This window comes from Orcinus orca, chromosome 5, assembly GCF_937001465.1.
Source record: "Orcinus orca chromosome 5, mOrcOrc1.1, whole genome shotgun sequence".
NCBI classification, from domain to species: Eukaryota; Metazoa; Chordata; class Mammalia; order Artiodactyla; family Delphinidae; genus Orcinus; species Orcinus orca.
The window spans coordinates 71,480,146-71,507,934 of NC_064563.1; the positions used below are offsets into that span (position 1 = coordinate 71,480,146).

At 36.3% G+C, this 27,789-nt stretch overlaps 1 protein-coding gene across 2 annotated transcripts in view; it reads right to left on the reverse strand.

Annotated features, from left to right (window-relative positions):
- P3H2 (prolyl 3-hydroxylase 2) overlaps positions 1 to 27,789 on the reverse strand; it is a 168,785-nt gene that overhangs the window by 36,631 nt on the left and 104,365 nt on the right. For both annotated transcript variants that reach the window (XM_033403246.2, XM_004278491.3), the window contains exons 2-6: positions 14,480 to 14,632; positions 12,870 to 13,059; positions 2,503 to 2,634; positions 744 to 886; positions 329 to 418 (exon numbers count right to left, since the gene is read on the reverse strand). In XM_033403246.2, the coding sequence (XP_033259137.1) occupies positions 329 to 418; positions 744 to 886; positions 2,503 to 2,634; positions 12,870 to 13,059; positions 14,480 to 14,632 (708 nt within the window). The remainder of the gene's footprint in view (positions 1 to 328; positions 419 to 743; positions 887 to 2,502; positions 2,635 to 12,869; positions 13,060 to 14,479; positions 14,633 to 27,789) is intronic.

A 27,789-nucleotide genomic window follows, 5' to 3' on the forward strand; every position in this document is an offset into this window, starting at 1 on the left:
AGAGAAATGTTTAAAAGAAAATACAAAATGTTGTATACAGAAATTAGGAAATAAAACAATCCTGAGGCAAACATATCATATTCAAAACATTTCTTTCCTATCCAAGTATATTTGCTTCTGACTTTAGCTCTCAGTGACATGGAAATCTGTTAAAGTCTTTTACAGTTCATCACATGTACAGGGTAAACACCCGCTCCCTCCAGTGTTTGTTTAAAAAAGGCAGGGGATTATAATCTTCAACAAAAGGGGCTGGGGAATACAATCATAAATAAGAAGTCCACCAAATAGTTCCTTTAAAGACCTTTTCCTCTCTCCTGTTTGTTCTTACCGGCTCAGTGTATGAAAATCCCAGACCCTCTGCAGCTGATTTTATTAGTTCTGATTCCAGTTTATGATGCTTCACAAACATCGCCAAATCCTACAGAAAAAAGAAAATGTATATTTAAATAACAGTTAAAAGGTATGATTAATGTTCAAGTGGAAATAATTTTCTTTAGACAGTAACAAATGAGCTAAAAAAATATTCACAGCTGCAGAAAATGCCTCTATCTCTGTAGATTTTCACAAGCTAGCACATAGGCGAAAAACACGCTTTTAGCATTACTAATTAAAGTTGCAAAGAACTGAGCCCTAGAACCTTTACTAAATTGTTAGCTATCTTTAAGAGAAGTGTTATATTTTTACCAACTCTCCCCAGAGCACTGAGCAGAATAATGAGTTTCTTCTCAGAACATGGGTCTCACCTCTCTGGCCTGGATAGATGCTGGGTCAGTGCTGTCATCCAACAGACTCTCATAGTAATCCACGTTGTCTCTGACATCCTCGTCATCCGGATGGAGTAGAAGATAGGCCTTGGCACACTCCAAGGCTTTCACATATTCGCCAACTGAAAAATCCAGGAGTTGCGGCATTAGAGTCAGCCTAGGTTGGTCTACAAAATTTTTTAAAGATATGTCAACATGTCCATGAGAGTCAGCATGAAATGATCAGTAAGAGGGAAGAGGCTACCTACTGTATAGCACAGGGAACCCTACTCAATACTCTGTAATAACCAATATGGGGAAAGAACCTGAAAAAGAATGGATATATGTATATGTATAACTGAATCACTTTGCTTTACACCTGAAACTAACACAATATTGTCAATCAACTGTACTACAATATAAAATAAAAATTAAAAGAAAAGAGGGAAGATGCCGTGAGGCTGAGTAGAAGCAGCAGAAATAGTTGCAGATGAAAGGAAGGACAGGATTTCAGGTATTCCAAAGGTACTAACTTCGGTCTGCTATGCTGCTAGATGTCTGCAACAAATTATCAAAAGCTCCACCTGAAGATATTTGCTGGCAACTTACATTATTTAATACAGAGTAGAATTTTTGAAGTTAATTCTGATTTTTTGTACTGAATTTGAAAACATGATATCTAAGACCAATTTCAGCAATACAAATTCTATTAATTGCTTTTAAACATAAGATGCTCACTCTTTCTTTCTCGATGAGATAAATGGAAATTAAAACTTTATTGAGATATCAATTTTCACGTAATGATTTGGGAATATTTAAATTTTGATAATATATTCTGTTGCTGTGCAATGAAAAGTGTACTCCATGTGGAGAACAAATTGGCAACATCTGTCAAAATTACAAACAAATAAACCATTGATGCAGCAACTGTACTTCTAGAAATTTATCCTATAGATATTTACATGCAAATGTAAATGACATACAGGAAATATTCATTTGATCATTGATTGTAATAGTAAAATATTACAAACAACACAATGCTCATCAGTAAGGAGACACATTAAATAAATTATAGTATGGTGATATCTAGATATAAAGAAAAATGAATGAGGAAGATCTGTATGTACTGAAACAACTAGATTGAGCCCTATAAAACTTCCCAAATGTGACCATTTTTGACCAAGCAAAAGGGAATTTCATAGGTCCAACATACTAAAAAAAATCTGATATGTATTGTTAAGTGAAGAAAACAATGTGAGGAAGAGTGTAAATAATGTGCTATCTTCTATGTGTAGGAGGATAAAATAATTCAGAGACAGTGTGTGTGTGTGTGTGTGTGTGTGTGTGTGTGTTGTTTCTGTATAAAATTTTGGAAGGGTAAATAAGAAACTGTGGATTTTAGGGCGTGAAATTGGGTTGTGGGGAAAAGAAAGAGAGAGAGGTTTTTAAATATTTAGTCTTTAAACCTGTGAGTATATTATCTCTTCAAATTAAGTCGAAAAATTAAATTTAAAAATCACATAAAATATCAATCTAGTATAACTTTCAGGGCATTGTCACAACATTTGCCCACTTGTGGTTTCACCGTCTGCTCTTGTTCTGAGCTGTAGTGATGTGAGGTGAGACAGAAAATGCATACACACCCATAGCTTGATTACAACTGAGGAAGGTGGAGGACTAACCCACAAAAATTCGATGTGTCTTGTGATGAGCCACACCCCTTCCCCCCAAAGTTTTTCACAGATAATCCACGCTTTACCTCGATAGTAGGCAAACTGCAGGTAGTCATAATGTAGGGGAAGAAAGTTCTCGATTGGTGAGAGGCGGCCAGGGCGGGTGGCAAGTTCCCTCACGCATTCATGCTGACAAACCAGCACCTGCACATAGTGATCTGAAAAACAAGAGCCAAGAAGTGGGTTCCTCTCATCTTCTCAACGTCCAGACTTCAAAGTGAGAACCACGGTTACGCAGGGCATCTCACCTCACCATACACTCTTAGAGAGATATCATTATCACCCTCATTCATGACCAGAAATCCTTTTCACAAAGAAAGTAAGTGACTTGCCAAGGCTTCCTAACCAGTGATCACTAGACTAATTACTAGTAGATTCTAAATGTATAGCACTCTTTCCTTCCATGTATTCTTTTTCTACATCTCCTGAAAGTGACATAGGCCATCTCATCCCACCCATGCCCAGCTGAGTAGATTACTTTCTTATTTAAAAACTTGGGGGTCTCTTTTTGGACTTTAGATGGCCTGAAGTGTCCTGGAGTCAGGATGGGAAGTTCAGATCCCAGTTATGTTAAGGACCGGTTGAGAGAAAGGAACTGCCACGTACGTGGGGAGTTCACACAGAGAAGTGAAGCCACAATGCTCTTTTTCCTTGTTAATATTTTCAAGCCACTTTTACTAAAGGGGAAATAAAAGCAACATTCCTTTACATCCATTGATCAGGAACCTATTCTACCCAGTTACAAATTAGTCTATCACCTGGACATTATAAATCCTAATACTGTAGAGACTGGTAAAATAGGAGAAGGATGAAAGCTAAAGAATTTGAAGAAGCATTTTGCCTCTTTTTCTTTGTTCCCATTCTTCTCACTTGCAAACAGGCGAGGATCCTGAAGTGCAGGGGTTTTCATGCTCCTTTTAGCTCTGGGTTCTATCTCATACAAGCATGAGCAGAGGAAACACAAGTGGCTAATGTCCCAGAAAGAAAACGCTTCTTACATTTTGCCCCGACTCTGATGTCTACAATGAAGATAGAGGCAGTCTTTTCCATTAAGAGAATAGTCCATTCATGCTTGTGCAGAGCAAGTTCTCCTGAGAATAATGATAAAACCACCCGACTTCATGACTGTACAGTCTAATCCACAACTGCCTCCATTCAAAAGGCTTTCTATTATGCAGAGTCTGGCTTGTATCTAGATGACCTTGAAGAGGGACCCCCAAAACACAACAGAAAGGAAATATCTGTTTCCTGGTGTGTAGGGAAATGTGCTAATTCTCTTAAAACCTGGCTAACTCAATCTAATATAGTACAGCTAATAAGATCACTATCATCCATTGGTTCTTAATTTCAGTTGGAAGACATGAAGAGAAGAATGGGTTATGTTTATTTGATTAGCATGTTATAAATAAATAGCTAGGTATTTTATTTCTTAAGAAAACAACAAACAACTCTCAAGCATTTCTCCTAGTTTCGCTGGCCATTTGCTTTCCTCTTTACCTTTTAATATTCACTCCTAATTCCAAATGACAAGCAAAAGGAAAAGGTGGGAAACACACCCAACAGGAATCCACAATCTGAATGAAAGTATTTTTCAAAGTAAGATATTAATAGCAGCAAAATAAGAGTGACAAAATGATATCCTTTAAGGCTTCAGTGAGCATGGCTGGTAATAAATAACTGCATTCAGAAGCCATTTGTAGTTTTCTCCAATTGGTAATGTTCTTCCAAGTCTAAAAGTCAAAAACTCTGACTTTCTAAATACATTCTGTATTTTAAAAGCCAGTTTTACTCCTAATCGAGAATAGTTTTGAACCAGGCAGGAATTTACATAGTTAGAGTAATGATATCCCTTTTTATTAGTTGTATTCCTTGCCTCCTTTCTATATCAAATGTTACTGTGAAATGATTATGTTTTAATAGGTTTGAGATTCAAGACACTCGCATGGGAATACTTTTAAAGATTTCCATCTCATTATGAATTGGATATGCTTCAAATTCCTGAGAAGACTTACCATATTCCTGCAACATATAATATTTGATTAAACTTGAGGGCCTATGAATTTTTTATCACTTTTCTTTATTGGAAGTGGGGTGATGGTGGTGGTAGCTGTGTTAGTAGCCTGAGTTAGGAGACTTCTATTCTTTTCCAGCAACCAACAGGCTGTGGTGACCTCAGAAAATTGCAAAATGTTAATTTGTGGGAATTTGTCAGTCAATTCTCTTAAACCAGATCTAGGACATTTGCCAAAGCTGTTCAGTGGCCATTGGTAGAGGTAGGTGTAGAGATGAATGTGGGAATGAAAGCAGGGAACCTATCCTTAAAAAAACTACAAGATAGTAAACTGTAATAAAGGAAAAGCCTGCCCATTCTCAAATAAAAGATTAAGTTAAAGAAATATTCAGCAGTTGAAATGTGAAGCACACATAAAAGTGACATTCAAATGAGCAGTGTTTACAAAAATGCAAGTAAATGGCTCTGGTAGAGGCCCAATAAAATAAAACCTTATGGGAAAAAAATCCCCAATAATGCTGTTTTGATTTTAAGTGAATTGAGTTGAACTTGGGTAATTGAATGTGTAGCAAATAAGTCACTTGACAAATAATATATTTACAATAGCCAAGGTATGGAAGCAGCCTAAGTGCCCATCAATAGATGAATGTATAAAGAAGATGTGATATATGTGCACACACAATGGAACAGTACTCAGCCCTCAGCCATAAAAAAGAATGAAATCTTGTTACTTGTGACAACATGGATAGACCTAGAAGGTATTATGCTAATAAGTCAGAAAGAGGAAGAAAAATACTATATGGTTTCACTTATATGTGCAATCTAAAGACAAAACAAAACAAAACAGAACAAATGAACAAACATAACAAAACAGAGACAGAGTTATAGATACAGAGAACAAATGGGCCAGAGGGGTAGGTGGTGGGGGAGGAAAAAAATAGGTGAGGGAGCTTAAGACATACAAACTTCCAGTTGCAAAATAAATAAGTCATGGTTATGAAATGTACAGTGTGGGGAATACAGTCAATAACTATGTAATATCTTTGTATGGTGACATATTTTAACTAGACTTATTGTGGTGATCAGTTTGAAATGTATAGATATATATATATTTCTAAAATGTAAAAAAAAAAAGGCTAAAAGAAGGCACATTGATTTTCAGTTTACTTCTTAGTCTAAATTTTGATAGATATTTCCTAATTACCCCTCTAAAAAACTTCAACACAAACTTGCACAAGGCTCTTAGATAACCTCACCCACCAGAGGGCAGACAGCAGAAGCAAGAACTACAATCCTGCAGCCTGTGGAACAAAAACCACATTCACAGAAAGATAGACAAGATGAAAAGGCAGAGGGCTATGTACCAGATGAAGGGACAAGATAAAACCCCATAAAGACAACTAAATGAAGTGGAGATAGGCAATCTTCCAGAAAAACAATTCAGAATAATGATAGTGAAGATGATCCAGGGCCTCAGAAAAACAATGGAGGCAAAGATCGAGTAGATGCAAGAAATGTTTAACAAAGACCTAGAAGAATTAAAGAACAAACAAACAGAGGTGAACAATACAACAATACAATAATTAAAATGAAAAATACACTAGAAGGAATCAATAGCAGAATAACTGAGACAGAAGAACGGATAAGTGACCTGGAAGACAGAATGGTGGAATTCACTGCTGCGGAACAGAATAAAGAAAAAAGAATGAAATGAAATGAAGACAGCCTAAGAGACCTCTGGGACAACATTAAATGCAACAACATTTGCATTATAGGGGTCCCAGAAGCAGAAGAGAGAGAGAAAGGACCCGAGAAAATATTAGAAGAGATTATAGTTGAAAACTTCCCTAACATGGGAAAGGAAATAGCCACCCAAGTCCAGGAAGCGCAGAGAGTCCCATACAGGTTAAACCCAAGGAGAAACATGCGGAGACACATAGTAATCAAACTGGTAAAAATTAAAGACAAAGAAAAATTATTGAAAGCAGCAAGGGAACAATGACAAATAACATACAAGGAAACTCCCATAAGGCTAACAGCTGATTTCTCAGCAGAAACTCTACAAGCCAGAAGGGAGTGACATGACATATTTAAAATGATGAAAGGGAAGGACCTACAACCAAGATTACTCTACCCAGCAAGGATCTCATTCATTTTCAATGGAGAAATCAGAAGTTTTACAGACAAGCAAAAGCTAAGAGAATTCAGCATCACCAAACCAGCTCTACAACAAATGCTAAAGGAACTTCTCTAAGTGGGAAACACAAGAGAAGAAAAGGACCTACAAAAACAAACCCAAAACAATTAAGAAAATAGTCATAGGAACATACATATCGATAATTACCTTAAACATGAATGGATTAAATGCTCCAACCAAAAGACACAGGTTCACTGAATGGATATAAAAAGAAGACCCATATATATGCTGTCTACAAGAGATCCACTTCAGACCTAGGAACACATACAGACTGAAAGTGAGGGGATGGAAAAAGATATTCCATGCAAATGGAAATCAAAAGAAAGCTGGAGTAGCAATACTCATATAAGATAAAATAGACTTTAAAATAAAGAATGTTACAAGAGACAAGGAAGGACACTGCATAATGATCAAGGGATCAATCCAAGAAGAAGATAAAACAATTATAAATATATACGCACCCACCATAGGAGCACCTCAATACATAAGGCAACTGCTAACAGCTATAAAAGAGGAAATTGACAGTAACACAATAATAGTGGGGGACTTTAAAACCTCACTTACACCAATGGACAGATCATCCAGACAGAAAAGTAAAAAGGAAACACAAGCTTTAAAAGACAAAATAGACCAGATAGATTTAATTGATATTTATAGGACATTCCATCCAAAAACAGCAGATTCTTCTCAAGTGTGCACGGGACATTCTACAGGATAGATCACATCTTGGGTCACAAATCAAACCTCAGTAAATTTAAGAAAATTGAAATCATATCAAACATCTTTTCTGACCACAATGCTATGATATTAGAAATTAATTAAAGGGGAAAAAATGTAAAAAACACAAACACATGGAGGATAAACAATACGTTACTTAATAACCAAGAGATCACTGAAGAAATCAAAGAGGAAATCAAAAAATACCTAGAGACAAATGACAATGAAAACACGATGATCCAAAACCTACGGGCCGCAGCAAAAGCAGTTCTAAGAGGGAAGTTTATCGCAATACAATCCTACCTCAAGAAACAACAAACATCTCAAATAACCAATCTAACCTTACACCTAAGGGAACTAGAGAAAGAAGAACAAACAAAACCCAAAGTTAGTAGAAGGAAAGAAATCATAAAGATCAGAGCAGAAATAAATGAAATAGAAACAAAGAAAACAGTAGCAAAGATCAATAAAACTAAAAGCTGGATCTTTGAGAAGATAAACAAAATTGATAAGCCACTAGCCAGACTCATCAAGAAAAGTAGGGAGAGAACTCAAATCAATAAAATTAGAAATGAAAGAGGAGAAGTTACAACAGACACCGCAGAAATACAAAGCATCCTAAGAGACTACTACAAGCAACTCTACGCCAATAAAATGGACAACCTGGAAGAAATGGAAAAATTCTTAGAAAGGTATAACCTTCCAAGACTGAACCAGGAAGAAATAGAAAATATGAACTGAACAATCACAAGTTATGAAAATGAAACTGTGATCAAAAATCTTCCAACAAACAAAACCCCAGGACCAGAATTCTATCAAACATTTAGAGAAGAGCTAACACCCATCCTTCTCAAACTCTTCCAAAAAATTGCAGAGGAAGGAGCACTCTCAATCACATTCTATGAGGCCACCATCATCCTGATACCAAAACCAGGCAAAGATACTATAAAAAAAGAAAATTACAGACCAATATCACTGATGAATATAGATGCAAAAATCCTCAACAAAATACTATCAAACAGAATCCAACAGCACATTAAAAGCATCATACACCATGATCAAGTGGGATTTATCCCAGGGATGCAAGGATTCTTTAGTATATGCAAATCAATCAATGTGATACACCATATTAACAAATTGAAAAAGAAAAACCGTACAATCATCTCAATAGATGCAGAAAAAGCTTCTGACAAAATTCAACACCCATTTATGATAAAAACTCTCCAGAAAGTGGACATACAGGGAACCTACCTGAACATAATAAAGGCCATATATGACAAACCCACAGCAAACATCATTCTCAATGGTGAAAAATTAAAAGCATTTCCTCTAAGATCAGGAACAAGGCAAGGATGGCCACTCTCACCACTCTTATTCAATATAGTTTTGGAAGTCTTAGCCACGGCAATCAGAGAAGAAAAAGAAACAAACTGAACACAAATTGGAAAAGAAGAAGTAAAACTGTCACTGCCTGCAGATGACATGATACTATACATAGAGAATCCTAAAGATGCCACCAGAAAACTACTAGAGCTAATCAATGAATTTGGTAACATTGCAGGATACAAAATTAATGCACAGAAATCTCTTGCATTCCTATACACTAATGATGAAAAATCTGAAAGAGAAATTAAGGAAACACTCCCATTTACCATTGCAACCAAAAGAATAAAATACCTAGGAATAAACCTACCTAGGGAGACAAAAGACCTGTAGGCAGGAAACTGTAAGACACTGATGAAAGAAATTAAAGATGATACAAACAGATGGAGAGATATATCATGTTCTTGGATTGGAGAATCAATATTGTGAAAATGACTATACTACCCAAAGCAATCTACAGAGTCAATGTAATCCCTATCAAATTACCAATGGCATTTTTTACAGAACTAGAACAAAAAATCTTAAAATTCGTATGGAGACACAAAAGACCCCGAATAGCCAAAGTGGTCTTGAGGGAAAAAAAAATGAGCTGGAGGAATCAGACTCCCTGACTTCAGACAACACTACAAAGCTACAGTAATCAAGACAATATGGTACTGGAACAAAAACAGAAATATAGACCAATGGAACAGGATAGAAAGCCCAGAGATAAACCCATGCACCCATGGTCAACTAATCTATGACAAAGGAGGGAAGGATGTACAATGGAGAAAAGACAGTCTCTTCAATAAGCGGTGCTGGGAAAACTGGACAGCTACATGTAAAAGAATGAAATTAGAACACTCCCTAACACCATTCACAAAAATAAACTCAAAATGGATTAGAGACCTAAGTGTAAGACTGGACACTATAAAGCTCTTAGAGGAAAACATAGGAAGAACACTCTTTGACATAAATCACAGCAAGATCTTTTTTGATCCACTTCTTAGAATAATGGAAATAAAAACAAAAATAAACAAATGGGACCTAATGAAACTTCAAAGCTTTTGCTCAACAAAGGAAACTACAAACACGATGAAAAGACAACCCTCAGAATGGGAGAAAATATTTGCAAACAAATCAACGGATAAAGGATTAATCTCCAAAATATATAAACAGCTCATGCAGCTCAATATTAAAAAAACACACAACCCAATCCAAAAATTGGCAGAAGACCTAAATAAACATTTCTCCAAAGAAGACATACAGATGGCCAAGAAGCACAGGAAAAGTTGCTCAACATCACTAATTACTAGAGAAGTGCAAATCAAAACTACAATGAGGTATCACCTCACACCAGTTAGAATGGGCATCACCAGAAAATCTAAAAACAACAGATGCTGGAGAGGGTGTGGAGAAAAGGGAACCCTCTTGCACTGTTGGTGGGAATATAAATTGATACAGCCACTTTGGAGAACAGTATGGAGGTTCCTTAAAAAACTATAAATAGAATTACCATATGACCCAGCAATCTCACTACTGGGCATATACCAAGAGAAAACCATAATTCAAAAAGACACATGCATCCCAATGTTCATTGCAGCACTATTTACAATAACCAGGACATGGAAGCAGCCTAAATGCCCATCAATAGACAAATGGATAAAGAAGATGTGGTACATATATACAATGGAACATTACACAGCCATAAAAAGGAATGAAATTAGTTTATTTGTAGAGACGTGGATGGATCTAGAGACTGTCATTCAGAGTGAAGTAAGTCAGAAAGAGAAAAACAAATATTGTATATTAACGCATATATGTGGAACCTAGAAAAATGGTACAGGTGAACCGGTTTGCAGGGCAGAAATTGAGACACAGATGTGGAGAACAAATGTATGGGCACCAAGGGGGGAACATGACAGAAGGGGGTGGTGGTGTGTTGAATTGGGAGACTGAGATTTACATATATACACTAATATGTATAAAATGGATAACTAATAAGAACCTGCTGTATAAGAAAAATAAATAAAATAAAATTCAAAAAAAAACCTCAACAATTTAAGACCTATATTTTCACAAATGTATAGTATTATTAACCTTTTAATCTCTGCAATGTGATTGATGGATAGGTTGTCTCCTTCCTTCCTTCCTTCCCTCATCCTTTCTTCCTTCCACCCATTCATTTAACAGATATTCACTAAGCACCTGCTACTTGCCAGTCACCATAAGTAGGCACTGAGGATTAAGCACTTAACAAGATAGGGCAATAGCCAAGTGAGAGAAGACAACATTTTCAAGTCTGTAAGTGGAAATGAGCCTGGCGTACCTTAGGAATTAAAATAAGTACAGATGAACACTAGTACGCAGTCATGAAAGTCCTTGTTAAAGGTTTTGGGTTTTATTTCAAGTGCAATGGAAGCCAGTGGCGTGGCAGGGGGTGATTCAGCATATCTGTGAGCAGACTTTCTGTTTTTTGGAAAACTGTTCTGTCTGCCTACAGAGTAAAACCTGATCAGAATGTGAAGACCAGCAAGGAAACTATCACAGTGAATTAGTTAAAATATAGTGTTGATTTGAACCAGGGTGGTAGCAAAAGGAGTGGAGGGAACCAGGAAATCTCAAATGCTATTAGGAAGTAGCATCTTTCAAAGTTTGGTAACAAGTCGGAGGGGAATAAGAATTGAAGGAAATGTTGGATTGAAAGATAACTTCTAGGGATTTGGTTTGAGCTACTAGGTGAGTGATGCTTTTTATGAAGACAGAAAACATTGGAAGTTGGGGAAAGAAAACTGACTTTATTAATCTGCATTTCTATGAGTATATGAGAAGTTGAACATTGTTTTTCATGTTTTATAACTTGGAATACAATATGCACTCAACAAATATGTGTTAAACATTTATTATTGAATAAATAAACTTTGCCCATTTTTCAACTGTGTAGATCTTCAAAGTATGGGCTCTAGAGTGAGAAAAACCTAGGTTTGATTCCCAGTTTCACCTTAATCCCATTACTTAATCTTTCTGAGGTCTAAATTCCTCATTTAAAAGGGGAGAAGAGGGTGAATAACAATACCTACAAGGAGTTGTTTATAGGATTAAAAGAGATATAGCTATATAAAATGCTCTGTATATTTTAACTGTTAAATAAATTTTGCTTATTTTTATTACTACCAATAAATAAGAAATGAATTACCAGTACTACTAATAATTCACAGTCTGTGTTTAATGATATTAACTGTTTTCCTGTAAACATTTTGCAACTTTTTCCACTTGCTATTATAAATCAATTTGATTAAAGTAGCTTTTATATTTATAAATCTTATGTAAAATCTATCTTTTTCTTAAAATTTCTTGTCTTTCATCATGCTAAGAAGAGCTTTCCTACTGTTATACAAATATTCCCTTGCATTTTCTTCTAACAGTTCTATTTTTACTCATATTATTAATATAATAGAATTTATTTCGTGTATTTTTTCATATGCAGCAGAGAACTCAGTCCCCACCATACATGGTTAACTAGTCAACCTCCCCAATTAATGTATAATGAACTTTACCTACTATTTTAAATAGCGGTATATTAAATTCCCGTATGTAACAAAATATTCATTTAAGTAATAGAAGAAGACTATACAAAGATATTCACTACTACATTATTAATCATAATAAAAAATTGCAACTTGCTTAGTATTCATCAGTAAAGGACTGGTCAAATAAATTACACTTTCCCCATATAATGCAATAAGGTAGATCTACATGTACTTACATGAGAAGTCCACAATATATTGTTAAGCATAAAATGAAACAAAAACAAAACATATACTGAAAATCAATATTTACAGTGTTGTCTTATTTTTATAAAATGAAATAATAATTATAAATAAGTACCTAAATATTTGTGTGTGTATCTGAAAAAGCTTGGAAGCATAGTCACCAAAATTTAAGCTAGGGAAAGTAATCCACGGGAGAGAGGATGGGATACGTATAGGAGAATTTTTTTACAATTATACTTTTTACAATATATACGTCTACATTATTGGAATAGTTTTACAGATGGCATGTAGTATTTCTATAATCAGGAAATCAAGGGAAAAAATAAACTTTACCTGCAATGGCTTCATAGAGACCAGCTTTATACCCTAAGTACTCATATTCCTCAAATCTCTGAGGCCCCTCACACAGGGCTCTGCACTCTGTATCTTCATTGAAATATTCTCTTAAAGCTTGTTCAAAGTACTTGATAGCTAGTTCAAAGTCATCTGCCTCATAATGTTTAACTCCTTCACTGTAACTCTCCTGTAAAGAAACACAGAAAAATTTTTTTCAAAGAGCACCCAAGGGGCACTTGAATGGCAAAATGCAGGGAGACTCTGGATCACTTAGGTAGGTGGGTGTGGGACTCTTGCGCTGTGGAAGATAAAGAAGGATTGCACTGGGAGATAAAGGGAAACTCCCCTGGCTTCAACTAATTGTAAATGAGAAGGGACTGACTGAGCAAGCCTACTGCTGTGGCATCAATCAATTTCATTTTCTTCCTGAGCTCACTCAAGACTATATTTTCTAACCCTTTTAAATGCAGGTAGGGCCATGCAACAAAGTGCAGGAAGATGGATGTGGGTGGACGTGACACTCAATTCCAGGCCTGGTTCAAATTTTTTTTTGTGTGTGTGTGTGTGTATACTGCAATTTTATTGCAATGGCATAAGCAAAGTTAGTGTGTAAGAAATTTAAATGAAACAGTATGGTAAAATTATCAGAGAACCAAAAAATCTAAAAAGGAAGTACACCTAAAACATGAGAATTCAACATTCATTAATGTTTCATCTTCAGTTTTGATTGACACTTGATGCTTGCAAATTTTGAAACAAACTTTGAGACCATGATGACTATTTTGAATAGATTTCAGCACCAGCACTAAGATTTGTGCATTCAGTTGGTTTGCAGTTGACTTGTTAGCCATTTACATAATGTATAGTACAGATTTGTCACAGATCAGATCACAGCGTTGAAGGAAAGAAGTACCTTCCTGTAATTAGAAAGGATCCCCTAAACTGCACTCAGCTTAAGACATCCAATGTACAAGAGCACGGAAACCATCATAATAATGTGGCTCCAGGGAACATAGTTCATTCTTTTAAAAGATAAAACGAAAAAAGACTTTCATCTAAAATCTTCCTCTCTTAGCCTTTTCTTCAGTCCTCTTGGAGGCCACACATTGAGAATGGTGATGTATCCAATTGAAAAAGATGCCCTTTCAACACATTGTGAATTTCAAGTAAGATTTCATTTAAAGGAATAATTATGTAGCTTAAAAAAATCAAAATTTGAAAAGGACAGGTACCGTGGAAAAAGCCACTGGACTAGTTGCTGGGAAACCATGGTGTGACCCTGAGCAATTCACATGGGCTTCAACTCCAGTGGGTAAAATTGAAGCGCTGGAGCGGGTGCTGAGGCTCAGAGAGGGTTACAGACATTTACGTCACATCTTACTTTTCACCATATCATACTGATTTTCTAAGTTAATTTTCTTTTTCTTTCAATTTTTCAACCCTGAATTACAATACTTCATCTTGGGAACTCTGAAAGTGTAAAAATGATACTGTATTGGACGTTGGAAATCAATGTGAGATATCCATTCATAGGAATTTGCTTTGAGTCCATTGAAAGTTAGGAGCACTAAGTTCCTCATGGTTAGGACAGGGTCCCCAAAGCTCACCAGGTGTGGTTTGGCATCCCGATCTACCAGCTGGAGGTCTTCAACACCCGCCATCGTTCTGTAATTCTTGATGTTCTGCTGCATTTCCATGTGCTCAGGGTTGGCCATGAAAAATGTGTGTGCTGCTTCCACTGCCTTTTCCAGCTGGTTAAGCTATAAAGAGAAAAAAAGAGGATCAAATGAAGGCAAATATTTCTAAACTGGGTTCAGTCCAAGGTCTCACAGACAGAAAGTGTCAGGGCTGAGTTCTAGTTCACATTCACTCTACCCAGCCTCCACACTAAAGGGCAAGAGGTTAATAAACAGTGCTCCTAAAATGATATGTGGGTATTTCGGCATTGGTGAAAATGGATGAATGTGCTTTGTTCCAAGTTCGTTTTCTTCTCCCTCTTTTCTAAGCCATATGTGTTTTCTGGGAAATTGACTCTACATGCTTCTGTTTGTCTTACGACTGATCAAAATTAAAATCTGCCAATGCTGTGCCACCTCTAATTCACATTTTCAATATTTTTGTCTTTTATTTTCTCTTCTTTTCTTTTTGTTCCTTTTGCCTTTAATCCTGACAATGGAAGAATAAACTGTGACTTTCTGAAGGATGAGATTAGGGATACCTCCCACTCCTCCAAATCTGTTTTAAGGCTTTAGAATGTGAAGAACACAAGGTTAAAAGGAAGAAATTTTTCCAATCCAGAAGAGATGCTAAATACAGCACACAAAATGTTATACCACATTTCTTTGATTGAGAAATTGATTCCAAACTTACAAGTTGGATTCTCATTAATATAAAAGGAAGGATTTTTAATAAACTACAAAGACACTATAAATCTCTTAAACCACTTAATAAGCTGCTCTCCATGTAACGTGCAATGATGCATTTTTTGGTAAAAAAATGTAATTAAATTTACTTGATTTAATACATTTTGCCCTATGCTTTATTCATGGAGAATGTCTATAGACAGAACCCTTTGCCTCATTTCAGAAAAGTGAATATTCTCACTAGTACTAGTCATTTTCATGGTGAAATCCAAATTATGCTTGGTCTATTTTGAAGTATAAAGAAATGAAACTCACTGTTACTGAACAAATAAATATAAAATCATGGAAGGCATATAAGATTCACCTGAGTAGGCTTTTGATAGTCTGGCCACTCAAGTATTAGTAAGAAATAGAAAGTAGTAGTAAGTTCCTGAGTTCCCAGTCACTGCCTTCTCATGATATATAAAGAATCGTATCCCTTACTACAGAAAACATAAACTGCCCTATTTTAAGATCTGATATCCTTAACTTTGTCTAATAATAGTAAAGCCTTCTCCTTTTCTTTTTAATTTGCATATTCTTCGCTACTGGCCTTCCTTCCATCAAATCTTGCCTGAAATCAGCTTTCCTTGCCACTTTCACCTTTGTTCTCGATTCTGTGGTTTCAGAATTATTTTTGCTGTCAAAATCATTCATTTTGAATTCCTGGTTTCTTTCTTAAATTTCCTCAATTTCTCATACACCAACACAGACAAATATGAGCTGTATGGATGACTACATAGTGACAAGCATATAGCTATAGAGGAAAATGAATAGGTCCTAAATCGGGTATGTGTCTACACTTACTGACCAAGTGAACCTGGAAAAAGTCATTTAAACGCTTGTGTCTTGGTTCTCCACTAAGAAACTGTCATACCACCACCTACTACATAGGATTTTGGAATGATTTAATTGTGTATTATATATAAATGTTCTTCAGAAATCACTAAAACCCTAAAGAGAAACAAGATCTATATAAGATCTATTCATTTCAAGGATGTGAATATACTCTCATTAATGCTGGGTATGTATAGTCTACAACTCCCATAGACACATAATTTATGAGGATATAGTGAGGTACTTGTGGTTGGTGGAAACTGCCTCCAGTTAAGGGCCAAACTATAAGTTCTGAACACAACAGGTTAGTACTGACACACTCTAGTTTTATAACACCAGCCATTAACATTGAATGAAAATAGATAAATTTTGCACTTTCCTACCTTCATGTTTTGCTCAGACTGTTCCACTGACCTAGAGATCCTCTGACACTTGGATTTTCTTGTTGAAATCTAACATATCCTATAAGGCCAAGCTTAAATCCTGCCTTCTCTAAGAAATTTTTTCTCAACCCTAAAGCTACAGTCAAGCATTGCAATATCATCGTATCCCTGTTCTTCTACTGGCACTTATCATACTCTGCCATATGTGGCACCTACCTAAGTACATTTGTTTCTCCTAGTAGAACTTTCCGAGGATAGGGACCACATGACTTATTTATTATTTTGTTTTCCATCTACTTTACATATAGATGATGTCTATGATATGTCTAGGAAAAGAGAAAAAATAAATTCTAAGAAGCAAAACATTTTCACACAAATCAAAAGGTATATTACATGTGAGTGTGCTTCATAAGCTATAATGGACTAGGAGGATGTAAGTTTAATAACAACATCTCTGAAGTCATCATTCACACTGAGAGCTTCCAATACTGATTATCACTGATGAATGTGATTCAGTAGCTCTTGAAAACTGTTAGCCAACACTGATAAACTGGTTCCTTCTCTTAAATTTGACCACATTGGTTTTTTGCTTATTTGGTGCTTTCTCCATTTATAACCCCGTATTAAACATAATACCATGTTCCCCAATATAAATATAAAGATTCCATGACTTAAGGTTAATCCATAAAACTTATTCATGAACTGGCTTTTAAATTATTGTGAACCAGTTCAGGAAACTAGAATTGGCTGCCAGAGATTATATATAAAACAGGCCATCATGTTAACTGGAAGCCTGATATCTTTGTAGTTCATTTTTGAAATTAGATACACACATCTGAAGTGGTAGGAAAAGTCCAGGTGAACATGTGTGTGCCACATACAAGCCTGTACTATTAGCTGGAGATTATTATAAGGCCGTATAAGTACTAGGCTTCAGCTAAGGAAGGATCTACCTGCTACTCCATTGCAACAAACAAGAAGCTAACTGCCTTTAAAGGCTTCAAACTGGATTTCCTTTAAGACCAGACCAAATTAAAACATACCACAGGAGAAGGTAACTCTAATGTGACGGTAACTCTATGCATTAGAAAAGTAAATTGTAAAATAAAGAACAACTAAGGAAAGGGGAATGATTCAACAAGATGGTATCATGCTTTGGGGGAGCCTGCTGCTCTACTAAGATATGAGAAACAACTGGTAAGAAATGCCTTCAACAAGCACTGGTTCACTTCATCTCAGGCTGTGAAGAACTAAGGCAAAAATTTTCTCCTGCCAGCCATGCTGCATGAAAAAAGGCTGATTAAATCAACACCCTGCTGATGTTTGGAAGTTACTCAGTCAACTGGTGAGTGAACCAGACTCTACTGACACACAAATGGTTTTCCATAATGAATAATAAAGGAGCATTTCAAAAATGCTTAAAAACTGTCAATAGCTATCCATTGACCACAGAGGTGATTCCAGAAACTATGTACCACTACATTCAGGAAACTGTAGGATTTGGCCCCTGGCCTATCTTTCTAGCATAACTTCCTATTTACCACTATGCAAACTTTTCCCAGGAAAGTTCTAGAAAAACTTCTAGAAGTTTTATAATTTACCAACCCTCATTCAAGAAAACACAGGCTCAGTACTCCAGCCATACCAAATTCTTTATTTCACTCATTCATTTATTCAACAAATATTTATTTTGCATTAAATCCATGCCAGGCACTGTGAAAGTCTGAAAGTCGATGAGAATAACCACATGGCCAAAACAGACAAAAACCCTGCTTTCCAGATGTTTACAGTCTCATCCAAGGGGACAAACCTCAAGTAAACCAATCATTAATGAAAATAAGTTTAGATTGCACTAAGTGCTATGAAGAAATAAACGAACAAACAATTCAGTAAGAGCTGGCTGGGCTGGGTGAAAGCAGGACTCCTTTAGATAAATTAGTCAAGTAAGGTCTCTGCAATGTGATTTTTGAGCTGAGACTTAAACGTTGAAAAGCCAGTCATGAACAGAAGAGGAGGAAGAGTGTTCCAGGCAAAAGAAAGTCAAGCAAAAAGGCCCTGAAATGGAAAAAGCTTGGCATGTTTAAAAAGCAGAGTAGAAACTAAGAAGAGAGATTTGAGAAGTTGGATAACAGATCACTTGTACGCTACAGTAAAGAGTTTGAACATTATTCTAAGTGCAAGAGGAAACGATTAAAGAATTTTAAATACCTGATACATATTTTCAAATGATAATTCAGACTGCTATGTAGAGAACAGATCTTTGGTAGCAGGCAGGAGAACACTGCAGTAATCCAGCTCAGAGGTAATGCTTTCACATCACAAAATAAAAATGGGACAGCATAGGTTTGCCCCCTCTTTTTCACCCCTCCCTCTTCCATTACTTTCTCTTCCTTTCCATTTTTGCCCATCCTTGCCATAGCAAAGTTTCTCAATTTCGAAGGCGGACGCATAGCCCAAAAGGAAACAATTCTAAAATTTCCAAACTTATTTTAGGAAAGATATACAAGTTCCCTCTCTTGTGAATTAGCATAAATATGAAGCTCAAATATTTTGAGTATGAGTTTAGAACAGTTTGTAAGACATGTGCAAGAAAGGAAAGGGACTAATTCTAAAACACATTAAAACATGTAAAGAACACTGCGTCCATATGGGAACATATGTATATGTATAACTGATTCACTTTGTTATAAAGCAGAAACTAACACACCATTGTAAAGCAATTATACTCCAATAAAGATGTTAAAAAAAAAGAACACTGCGTCCTTTTGTAAGAGAATATTTAAGATCACATTCCATTTTCTGAAGCCTTTTATACAACCAGTATAAAACATCAAGCCTGAAATAAGTAATTTCCATTCTTGTACTCAAACGACTTTTTCAATAAGGAAAGGAATTCTTTCTCTACTTTCCCCACCCTAACTTTGGGAATTCATCCAATATCATGCATTTTAGTTTGATGCAGTGCTATATTTTTGCCTTGGCTCTTAACTTAAATTTCACAATATAGCAACTTTAGAGAATTTTTAACCCCATATGAAGTTTCTTACCAACTGCCAAACATGTAAATAGACAGTGAAGACATCCTGTTTCTAAGCCACAGCAGAATTTTTAAGCTCTGATTAGTAGCATAATCACACTAGATGCAGGGGGAAGGAAGTCATCAGATTACAGCATGTACATCATCCTGAACACTAAAAATTCATGGGCTAAAAACTTTCTTTTATGAAGCGGGAGGATTTTGTTTTATTAATGGTGATACCCAACATTTTTGTAGATACTTCAGCTCTTGCTAATGTCTCCAAATTTACCTCAAATTTTTGTCAACCTAAAGTTAATTTTCCTTCACAGAACCACATCGTTAAATAAATAAATAAACTTCAAATAACTGAGCAACGTATTAAAAGAATACTGTTGGGAATTTCCTGGCAGTCCAGTGGTTAGGACTCCGTGCTTTCACTGCCAAGGGCCCAGGTTCAATCTCTGTTTGGGGAATTAAGAGCCCGCAAGCCATGGCACGGCCAAAAAAAAAAAAAAGAGAATACTGTTAAAATAAAGACCCATCCAATTTTGAAACAAAATTTGGAAGCAGTTTGTTTGAACTACTGAATTAAACTAAATTCTACAAATTACAGTGTTCCAAATGTAATGACCAGGCTTTTTCATGAGAATTCAATCTTAGGAAATTCCTAAACATTTCCATATAATGGAGTCAGATTTTTAGAGTCCAAAAATAGCTATATGAAAAATAACTTTTCCTTCTTATGCCATAATTTCTGGCGATGTTACCGTCCTTTATTTTGTTAATATAATTTGCAAAAAGCCCCGTATATTGAGCCCTTTTCATAATTCAGTTATAGTAAATAATTGGTTGATTTTCCTGATTAATGTATCAAATTAATTTCACCAGACATTGAGGACTACATGATAGACTGTGTTGTCCTTTTTGTCTTGACTACAAGGAAACTCAGAACTAAACTGTATTTTCATTTACTGTAACTGTATCATGCTGGTTTATAGTATATCAAAGTGAAGCTAGTATATTTCCATTTTTTTCTTTGAGTTATTTTTGGTTTTGCTCCCATTTCAAAAATCTAATTATACAAATAATTGCTTTCACAAGGTAACTCAAAGTTCTTTTGGATACAGAAAAGGTGCAATTTACTCAAAAGATAAACCTCCGTAGTAAAGGAAATTTCTACTAATTAAGTTCTTTCCTTCATGGTAAGGGAGAAAATTTAGAATTTTTTAGCTTTAAAGAACACATAGGACTTCCCTGGTGGCGCAGTGGTTGAGAGTCCGCCTGCCAATGCAGGGGACGCGGGTTCGTCACCGGTCCGGGAAGATCCCACATGCCGCGGAGCGGCTGGGCCCGTGAGCCATGGACGCTGAGCCTGCGCGTCCGGAGCCTGTGCTTCGCAACGGGAGAGGCCACAGCAGTGAGAGGCCCGCGTACCACAAAAAAAAAAAAAAAAAGAACACATAGTAATTCACACATTAGGTGTTCATGCTAAATGAAGAAAATTAACTTATCTTTGCATTTACAGAATGTTAGTCTAAAGTGTAGTCATGGTTATAAGTAAATATTTGTAGCTTTCAAAATGCTATTTGGTAAGGATTAGATGACAAATGACATATTTAAAGAGTAACATTTTCTCTGTGGAGTAAGCTGGAAAGGACACATATGTCTTTTTAAAGCACTCTCTTTTGCCAGCTGCTTGTATCCTTTCCTTCAATTACTTACTGTCCTGAGCCTGAATAATAGACTCCCGTTTTTTCTAAACGCTCTAAGTTTTAATCTGATGTTTACAACTGAACGTTAAACACTGATGGTGCCTTGCCACCGTCAAATGAGGTTACCCGTATGAACTCAGTGGAACGACAGATTCTATCAGTTAAGCTTTCAGGAAGATTTCTTATCGAAAGAAAAACCATCTCTCAGGGTGACAAAAACACTAGAGTGAAGGAGCAAAACTTTTCAACGAGCTACTTCATATTAGAGACTATTTAAAACAAAAAGTCCTTGAGTTTTTGAGAAGAAAAAAAACCAGGGAACTCAAAGTATTTACCAAAAAATATGTGTGTGCTTAATTGCACAAAGTCCCTCAGGCTGTCTGTGTATTGTTGTATTGTCTAAGTCCTAACAAGAGAACACAAAAGACTTGGATGGCTGCTGGGTAAGGAGAGAGTACTATCTCAGTGATGGAACGTAAGCAAGTCATATCTGCCACGGATCAAATGAAATTAATGTGTGGTTTATTGGTATGTTACTGTTTTTAGTTTTAAACATTAGGACAGGGTAATAATAAATAATAATAATAAAAATGATCATTTATCAAGTGTATACACAATCCTGATTACGAAATTCTTCAAGAAGCTGGAAGATGAACCCCTGTACATCACCCCGGGGCCCAGTGCAAAAGTAGTTGATCGTTATTTACAAGAGCACAGTCATAATACAAACAATGAGCTACAGCACCATGGGGAAGCTAGTGCTGGCACAGACTGAGTGGCCCTTAATGAACCTGATGGTATGAAAACAAAGTTTGTTGTTCTAACTGTTCACGCATGCTTAGCTTCTGCCTGGCTTTCATTATGACAAATGGAGATGAATGCTGTCTATCCCTAGTGACCCATTAAAAAGTTCTAGCTGGCCATCACTTTGCTAGAGCCAACAGCCTAACTGCTCACTACCAGAGTTGTATCTCCTCAGCGATCAGCAGCCAGATCACATTCTTTACACCAAACTGTACAAAGGTGCAATCATTTGAATTTATTTGTCAGATACGATTGCAGAACGGCAAATAAACTGGATTTGGGCTTTCTGCTTCTAAGATATCCTTTAAAAATCAGCACAGAAATAGCTTAATATAGATCTGGCACTGATTTTTCTGCTCTTGAGAATATAAAAAACTTTTCAAAACTTTTTTTGTATATCAGCCACATCGTTTTGTGAAAGAACAAAGTGATGGGTATAAAATGCTCGTCATAGGTGAGAAGGAGCGGGAGAACCGAGGACTGAGAATCAAAGTTTGGGTTTCGTTCCTGTTTCTTTCATAAGCACCCACGTTTCCTGAGCGGATGACAGATGAAGGAATATGTGTCAGGGAAAAGAAGTAACACACTGGGCTTTGCCTTCTTAAAAATTGTAACAGTGCTAGGATAACGCTGGAGATAGCTTGCCAAAGTTGATGATTTGGGGAGGGGCTTTAGGGTTTAGTGAGCATATAGAAAAATGCTATCATTATCATTTCTACCATCTTCTTTTCATTTCGGTCTCCCTTCCATTTTGTGTTTATGAAACAAATTTAACATTCCACCCAAACCACTCCACTGTGAGAAATATAAGAATAGCAAACAAGCAAATCAAACACTTTCTCACTTGTACCTTTTTGGTATAAATATGCCACATTCCTCTATGAAATATAAACTTTCTCTTGCTCTTATAAGGGTGGGGAGATCTACTTCAAAAAGTATTTCAAAACCTTCACTTCAGCTCATGTAAAAGAAAGCACCATGGCTGCAAGTCAAAGGGAGTTTCACTCCAAAGACCCCTCTTGGAGGGGACTTCAAGAAGAGACTAAGGTCCTTTCAGGTATTTAACCCATCAGCATGACTAATTGGTACTCTTAACCTGACAGGTTGCAGGGTCTTATTAAAGAGGTGTTTTTTGTTTTGTTTTGTTTTGTTTGCGGTATGCGGGCCTCTCACTGCTGTGGCCTCTCCCGTTGAGGAGCACAGGCTCTGGACGCACAGGCTCAGTGGCTATAGCTCACGGGCCCAGCCTCTCCGCGGCATGTGGGATCTTCCCGGACCGGGGCACGAACCCGTGTCCCCTGCATCGGCAGGCGGACTCTCAACCACTACACCACCAGGGAAGCCCAAAGAGGTGGTTTTGATGATAGAGTTCTTTCAATGTTTCATAAGCTCCTCTGGCATCACACCTGTACTTTGTGAAACATTCAGCCACAGCAATAACCTTAGGCTGTATTGTAAATTAAATATCCCTGCCGTATACACAGGTTAAATATAAACCCAAACATTTCCTCCATACCTCAGTCAATAGACTGTATTGGAAAGAAGTTCCAGTCCACCTGAATTTCTGAGGAGGTTAAAGCTTGGAGAAAATCTGCTTACTTACTGAACATTTTTCTGTTACTTTGGTGGAACTTGCATTGGTCTTCTGAAAATTAACTTCCATTAACCAACATAACCAGGGCTAGAAAGGCCCTTTAAATCACATAGTACTAGTGCTTCACTTTACAGGTGGATAAAACATCTGCATAGAAAATCAGTGACAAGACTATGGTTAGAATCTACATCTTTTCTTAAAACATTCACAAACATGTATTTGGGATTTTAATCCCTGTGATTTCAAAGTAGAGGTGAGTTCATGTAACAAGCATTTCCTGCTCACCTCTGCCACAGAAAGAACTGTGATAGATGTTCTCTGAGGATATAAAATATTTACAATATAGTCCTTGACCTTTTATTAAATACAGTCCAACGGGGCAAGGAGACTTACATGACTATTAATATCAAGAACTAAGTCTGTACAGGATTAGAGGGCAGAGTGATTTACAGTCAACACGGTGCTATTGAAATTGAAATTTGAAACCACAGTAACCTGGAAGGTACAGGAAAGGCCTCACCGAGAACTGAGGACTGAGACTGGGTCCTGAAGAATAGAAAACTGTGAATGTCTCAGATGCAGAAGAAGGTGAGCAGGAAGAAATAGGAACGACTCAGATGTTTTTATAGAATAGTAATTCGGCTGAACTGGCTCATGTGGAAGGACTAGATTGCGAAGTAACGGAAAACAAGGTTGAATGCAGCTGGAATTTGGGGACCTTTGCACACGAAACTGAGGTGTTTTGACTTTTATTTTTGGAAAAAGAGACTCAGATATATCTATGTGTGCATGTATGTGAGTGTAGTTATGAAAATAACTTCTGTCTCATTTCAAAAATAATTCAAAAAATAAAAACTATAATATTTGAGGTAACTATAAAAGGGTTTTTCTTAAGACTTTTTTTTTTTTTTTTTTGGAGGAATTTTAGGTTCAGAGCAAGATTGAGAGGAAAAACAGATATTTCCAATATCTCCCCATGTTGCCAAACAGACATAGCCTCTCCCATTATCAACATCCCTAACCACAGTGGTACATTTGTTACAACTGAGGAACCTACACCAACACACCATAATCACCCAAAGACCATAGCAATCACTACTGGTAGTATACATTCTATGGGTTTAGAGAAATGTATAATGACAAGTATATATCATTATAGTATCATACAGAGCATTTTCATGCCCTAAAAATCCTCTGTTCTCCATCTATTCATCACCCCCACCCGAACCCCTGGCAACCACTGATCTTTTTACTGTCTCCATAGCTTTGCCTTTTCCAGACAGTTATATAGTTATAATCACAGTATTGTGACTTTTCAGATTGGTTTCTTTCACTTAGTGATGTGCATTTGAGGTTTCTCCGTCTTTTTCACTTGATAGCTCATTTCTTTTTAGCATTGAGTAATATTCCACTGTCTGATGTACCACAGTTTATTTACTTATTCACCTACAGTATGAATAAATACTGTAGGTATGTCAGTATTTGTGAGCAGTATGTCATGGCTGTTTCCAAGTTTTGCAAATTATGAATAAAGCTTCTATAAACATCTGGGTGCAGATTACTGTGCTAACATAAGTTTTCAACTCCTTTAGAGAAATACCAAGGAATGATATTGCTGGATGGTGTAGTAAGAGCAGTTTAGTTTTGTAAGAAACTGCTGTTCTGTCTTCTGGAGTGGCCTCACCATTTTGCATTCCCATCAGCAATGAATGAGAGTTCTTATTGCTCCACATCCTTGCCAGCATTTGATGTTGTCAGTGTTCTGGATATTGGTCTCATAGTTGTGTGGTAGTATTTCATTTTTGCTTTACTTTGCATTTCCCTGATGAAATATGATGTAAAGGATTTTTTCATATGCTTATTTACGATCTGTATATCTTCATTGGTGAGGTGTCTGTTAAGGTCTTTACTCATTTTTAAATTGGGTTGTTGGTTTTCTTATTTTTGAGTTTTAAGAGTTTTTTGTATATTTTGGGTAACAATTCTTTATCTCAAATGTGCCTTTTGCCAATATATTTTCCCTAGTCTGTTGCTTGTCTTCTAATTCTCTTCACATTGTCTTTTGTAGAACAGAAGCCTTTAATTTTAATGAAGCCCATCTTATCAGTTATTCCATTTATGGATGGTGCCTTTGGTGTTGTATCCAAAAAGCTACTGCCATATCCAAAGTCATCTATGTTATCTTCTAGAATTTTTATATTTGTGCAGTTTAATCAATTTTGAGTTAATTTTTGTGAAGGACATAATTTTTTATGTAGATTCCTTTTTTTGTTGTTTTTTTTGCATGTGACTATCCAGTTGTTCCAGCACCATTTTGAAAAGACTGTCTTTGCTCCACTGTATTGCCTTCACTCCTTTGACAAAGATCAGTGAATATATTTATATGGGTCTATTTCTGGGCTCTTTACTCTGTTCCATTGATCTATATGTCTGTTTTTGTGCCAGTACCATACTGTTTTGATTGCTTTAGATTTGTAGTATAATTTCAAGCTCGGAAACATTGGTTTTGTTTTGTTTGGTTTGGTACCTTTCTCAAGATTTCTTTGGCTTTTTGGGGTCTTTTGTGGTTCCATACAAATTTTAGGAGTATGTGCTCTAGTTCTGTAAAAATTGTCCTTGATATTTTGATAGGGAGTGTATAAAACCAGAGATCAACTACAAGAACAAAACTGAAAAAAAAAAATGGAAACTAAATAACACGCTACTAAACACAAAACAGGATGATGAAGAATTCAAAGAGGAAATCAAAAAATACTTTTAGACAAATGAAAATGGAATCACAACTGTCCAAAACCTATAGGATGCAGCAAACGCAGTTCAAAGAGGGAAGTTTGTAGTGATACAGGCCTCTCTCAAGAAACAAGAAAAATCCCAGATAAACAATCTAAATGTACATTTAACGGAATTAGAAAAAGAAGGATGAGCAAAGACCAAATTTAGTAGAAGGAAGGATATTATAAAGATCAGAGCAGAAATAAATAAAATAGATAAAAATAACAGAAAAGATCAGTGAAACTAAGATTTGGTCCTTTGAAAACATAAACAAAATTGACAAATCTTTAGCCACACTCATCAAGGGAAAAAAAAAAAAAAAGAGAGAGAGAGAGAAATAGCCCAAAGAAATAAAATTAGAAATAAAAGAGGAGAAATTACAATGAATGCCAAAGATATACAAAGGATCATAAGAGAATACTACAAACAATCATACGTCCACAAATTATAAAACTTAGAAGAAATGGGTAACTTCCATTGTATGTAGAAACATACAATCATCCCAAACTGAATTATGAATAAATAAAAAATGTGAATAGACTGATTTGCTAGTAATGAAATTAAACAGTAATTTAAAAAACTCCTCCCCAGAAGAAGTCCAGGTCCAGAGGGCTTCACATGTGAATTCTACCAAACATTTAAAAAGGAGTTAATACCTATCCTTCTCAAAGGATTCCAAAAAATTGAAGAGGAAGAAACACTTCCAAACTCATTTTATGAGGGCAGCGTTACCCAAATACCAAAACCAGACAAAGACACCACAAAAAAGAAAATTACAGGCCACTATCCCTGGTGAACATAGATGTAAAAATCCACAACAAAATATTAGTAAACCAAATTTAACAGACATTAAAAGAATTATACACTATGGATCAAGTGGGATTTATTCTAGAGATGTAAGGGTGGTTTAACATCCATAAATCAATCAATGTGATACACCACGTTAATAAAATGAAGAATAAAAATCATATGATTACCTCAACAGATGCAGGAAAAGCATGTGACAAAATTCAACATCTATTTATGATAAAAGTTCTCAACAAAGCAGGCATAGAGGGAACGTACCTCAACATAATAAAGGGCATTTATGACAAACTCACAGCTAACATCATACTCAACCCTGAAAAGCTGAAAGCTTTTCCTCTAAGATCAGGAATAAGACAAGCATTTCCACTCACCACTCTTATTCAACACAGTATTGGAAGTCCTCACCATAGCAATTAGAAATAAAGAAATAAAAGGCATCCAGGGCTTCCCTGGTGGTGCAGTGGTTGAGAGTCCGCCTGCCGATGCAGATGCAGGGGACACGGGTTTGTGCCCCGCTCCGGGAAGATCCCACATGCCGCGGAGCGGCTGGGCCCATGAGCCATGGCCGCTGAGCCTGCGCGCCTGGA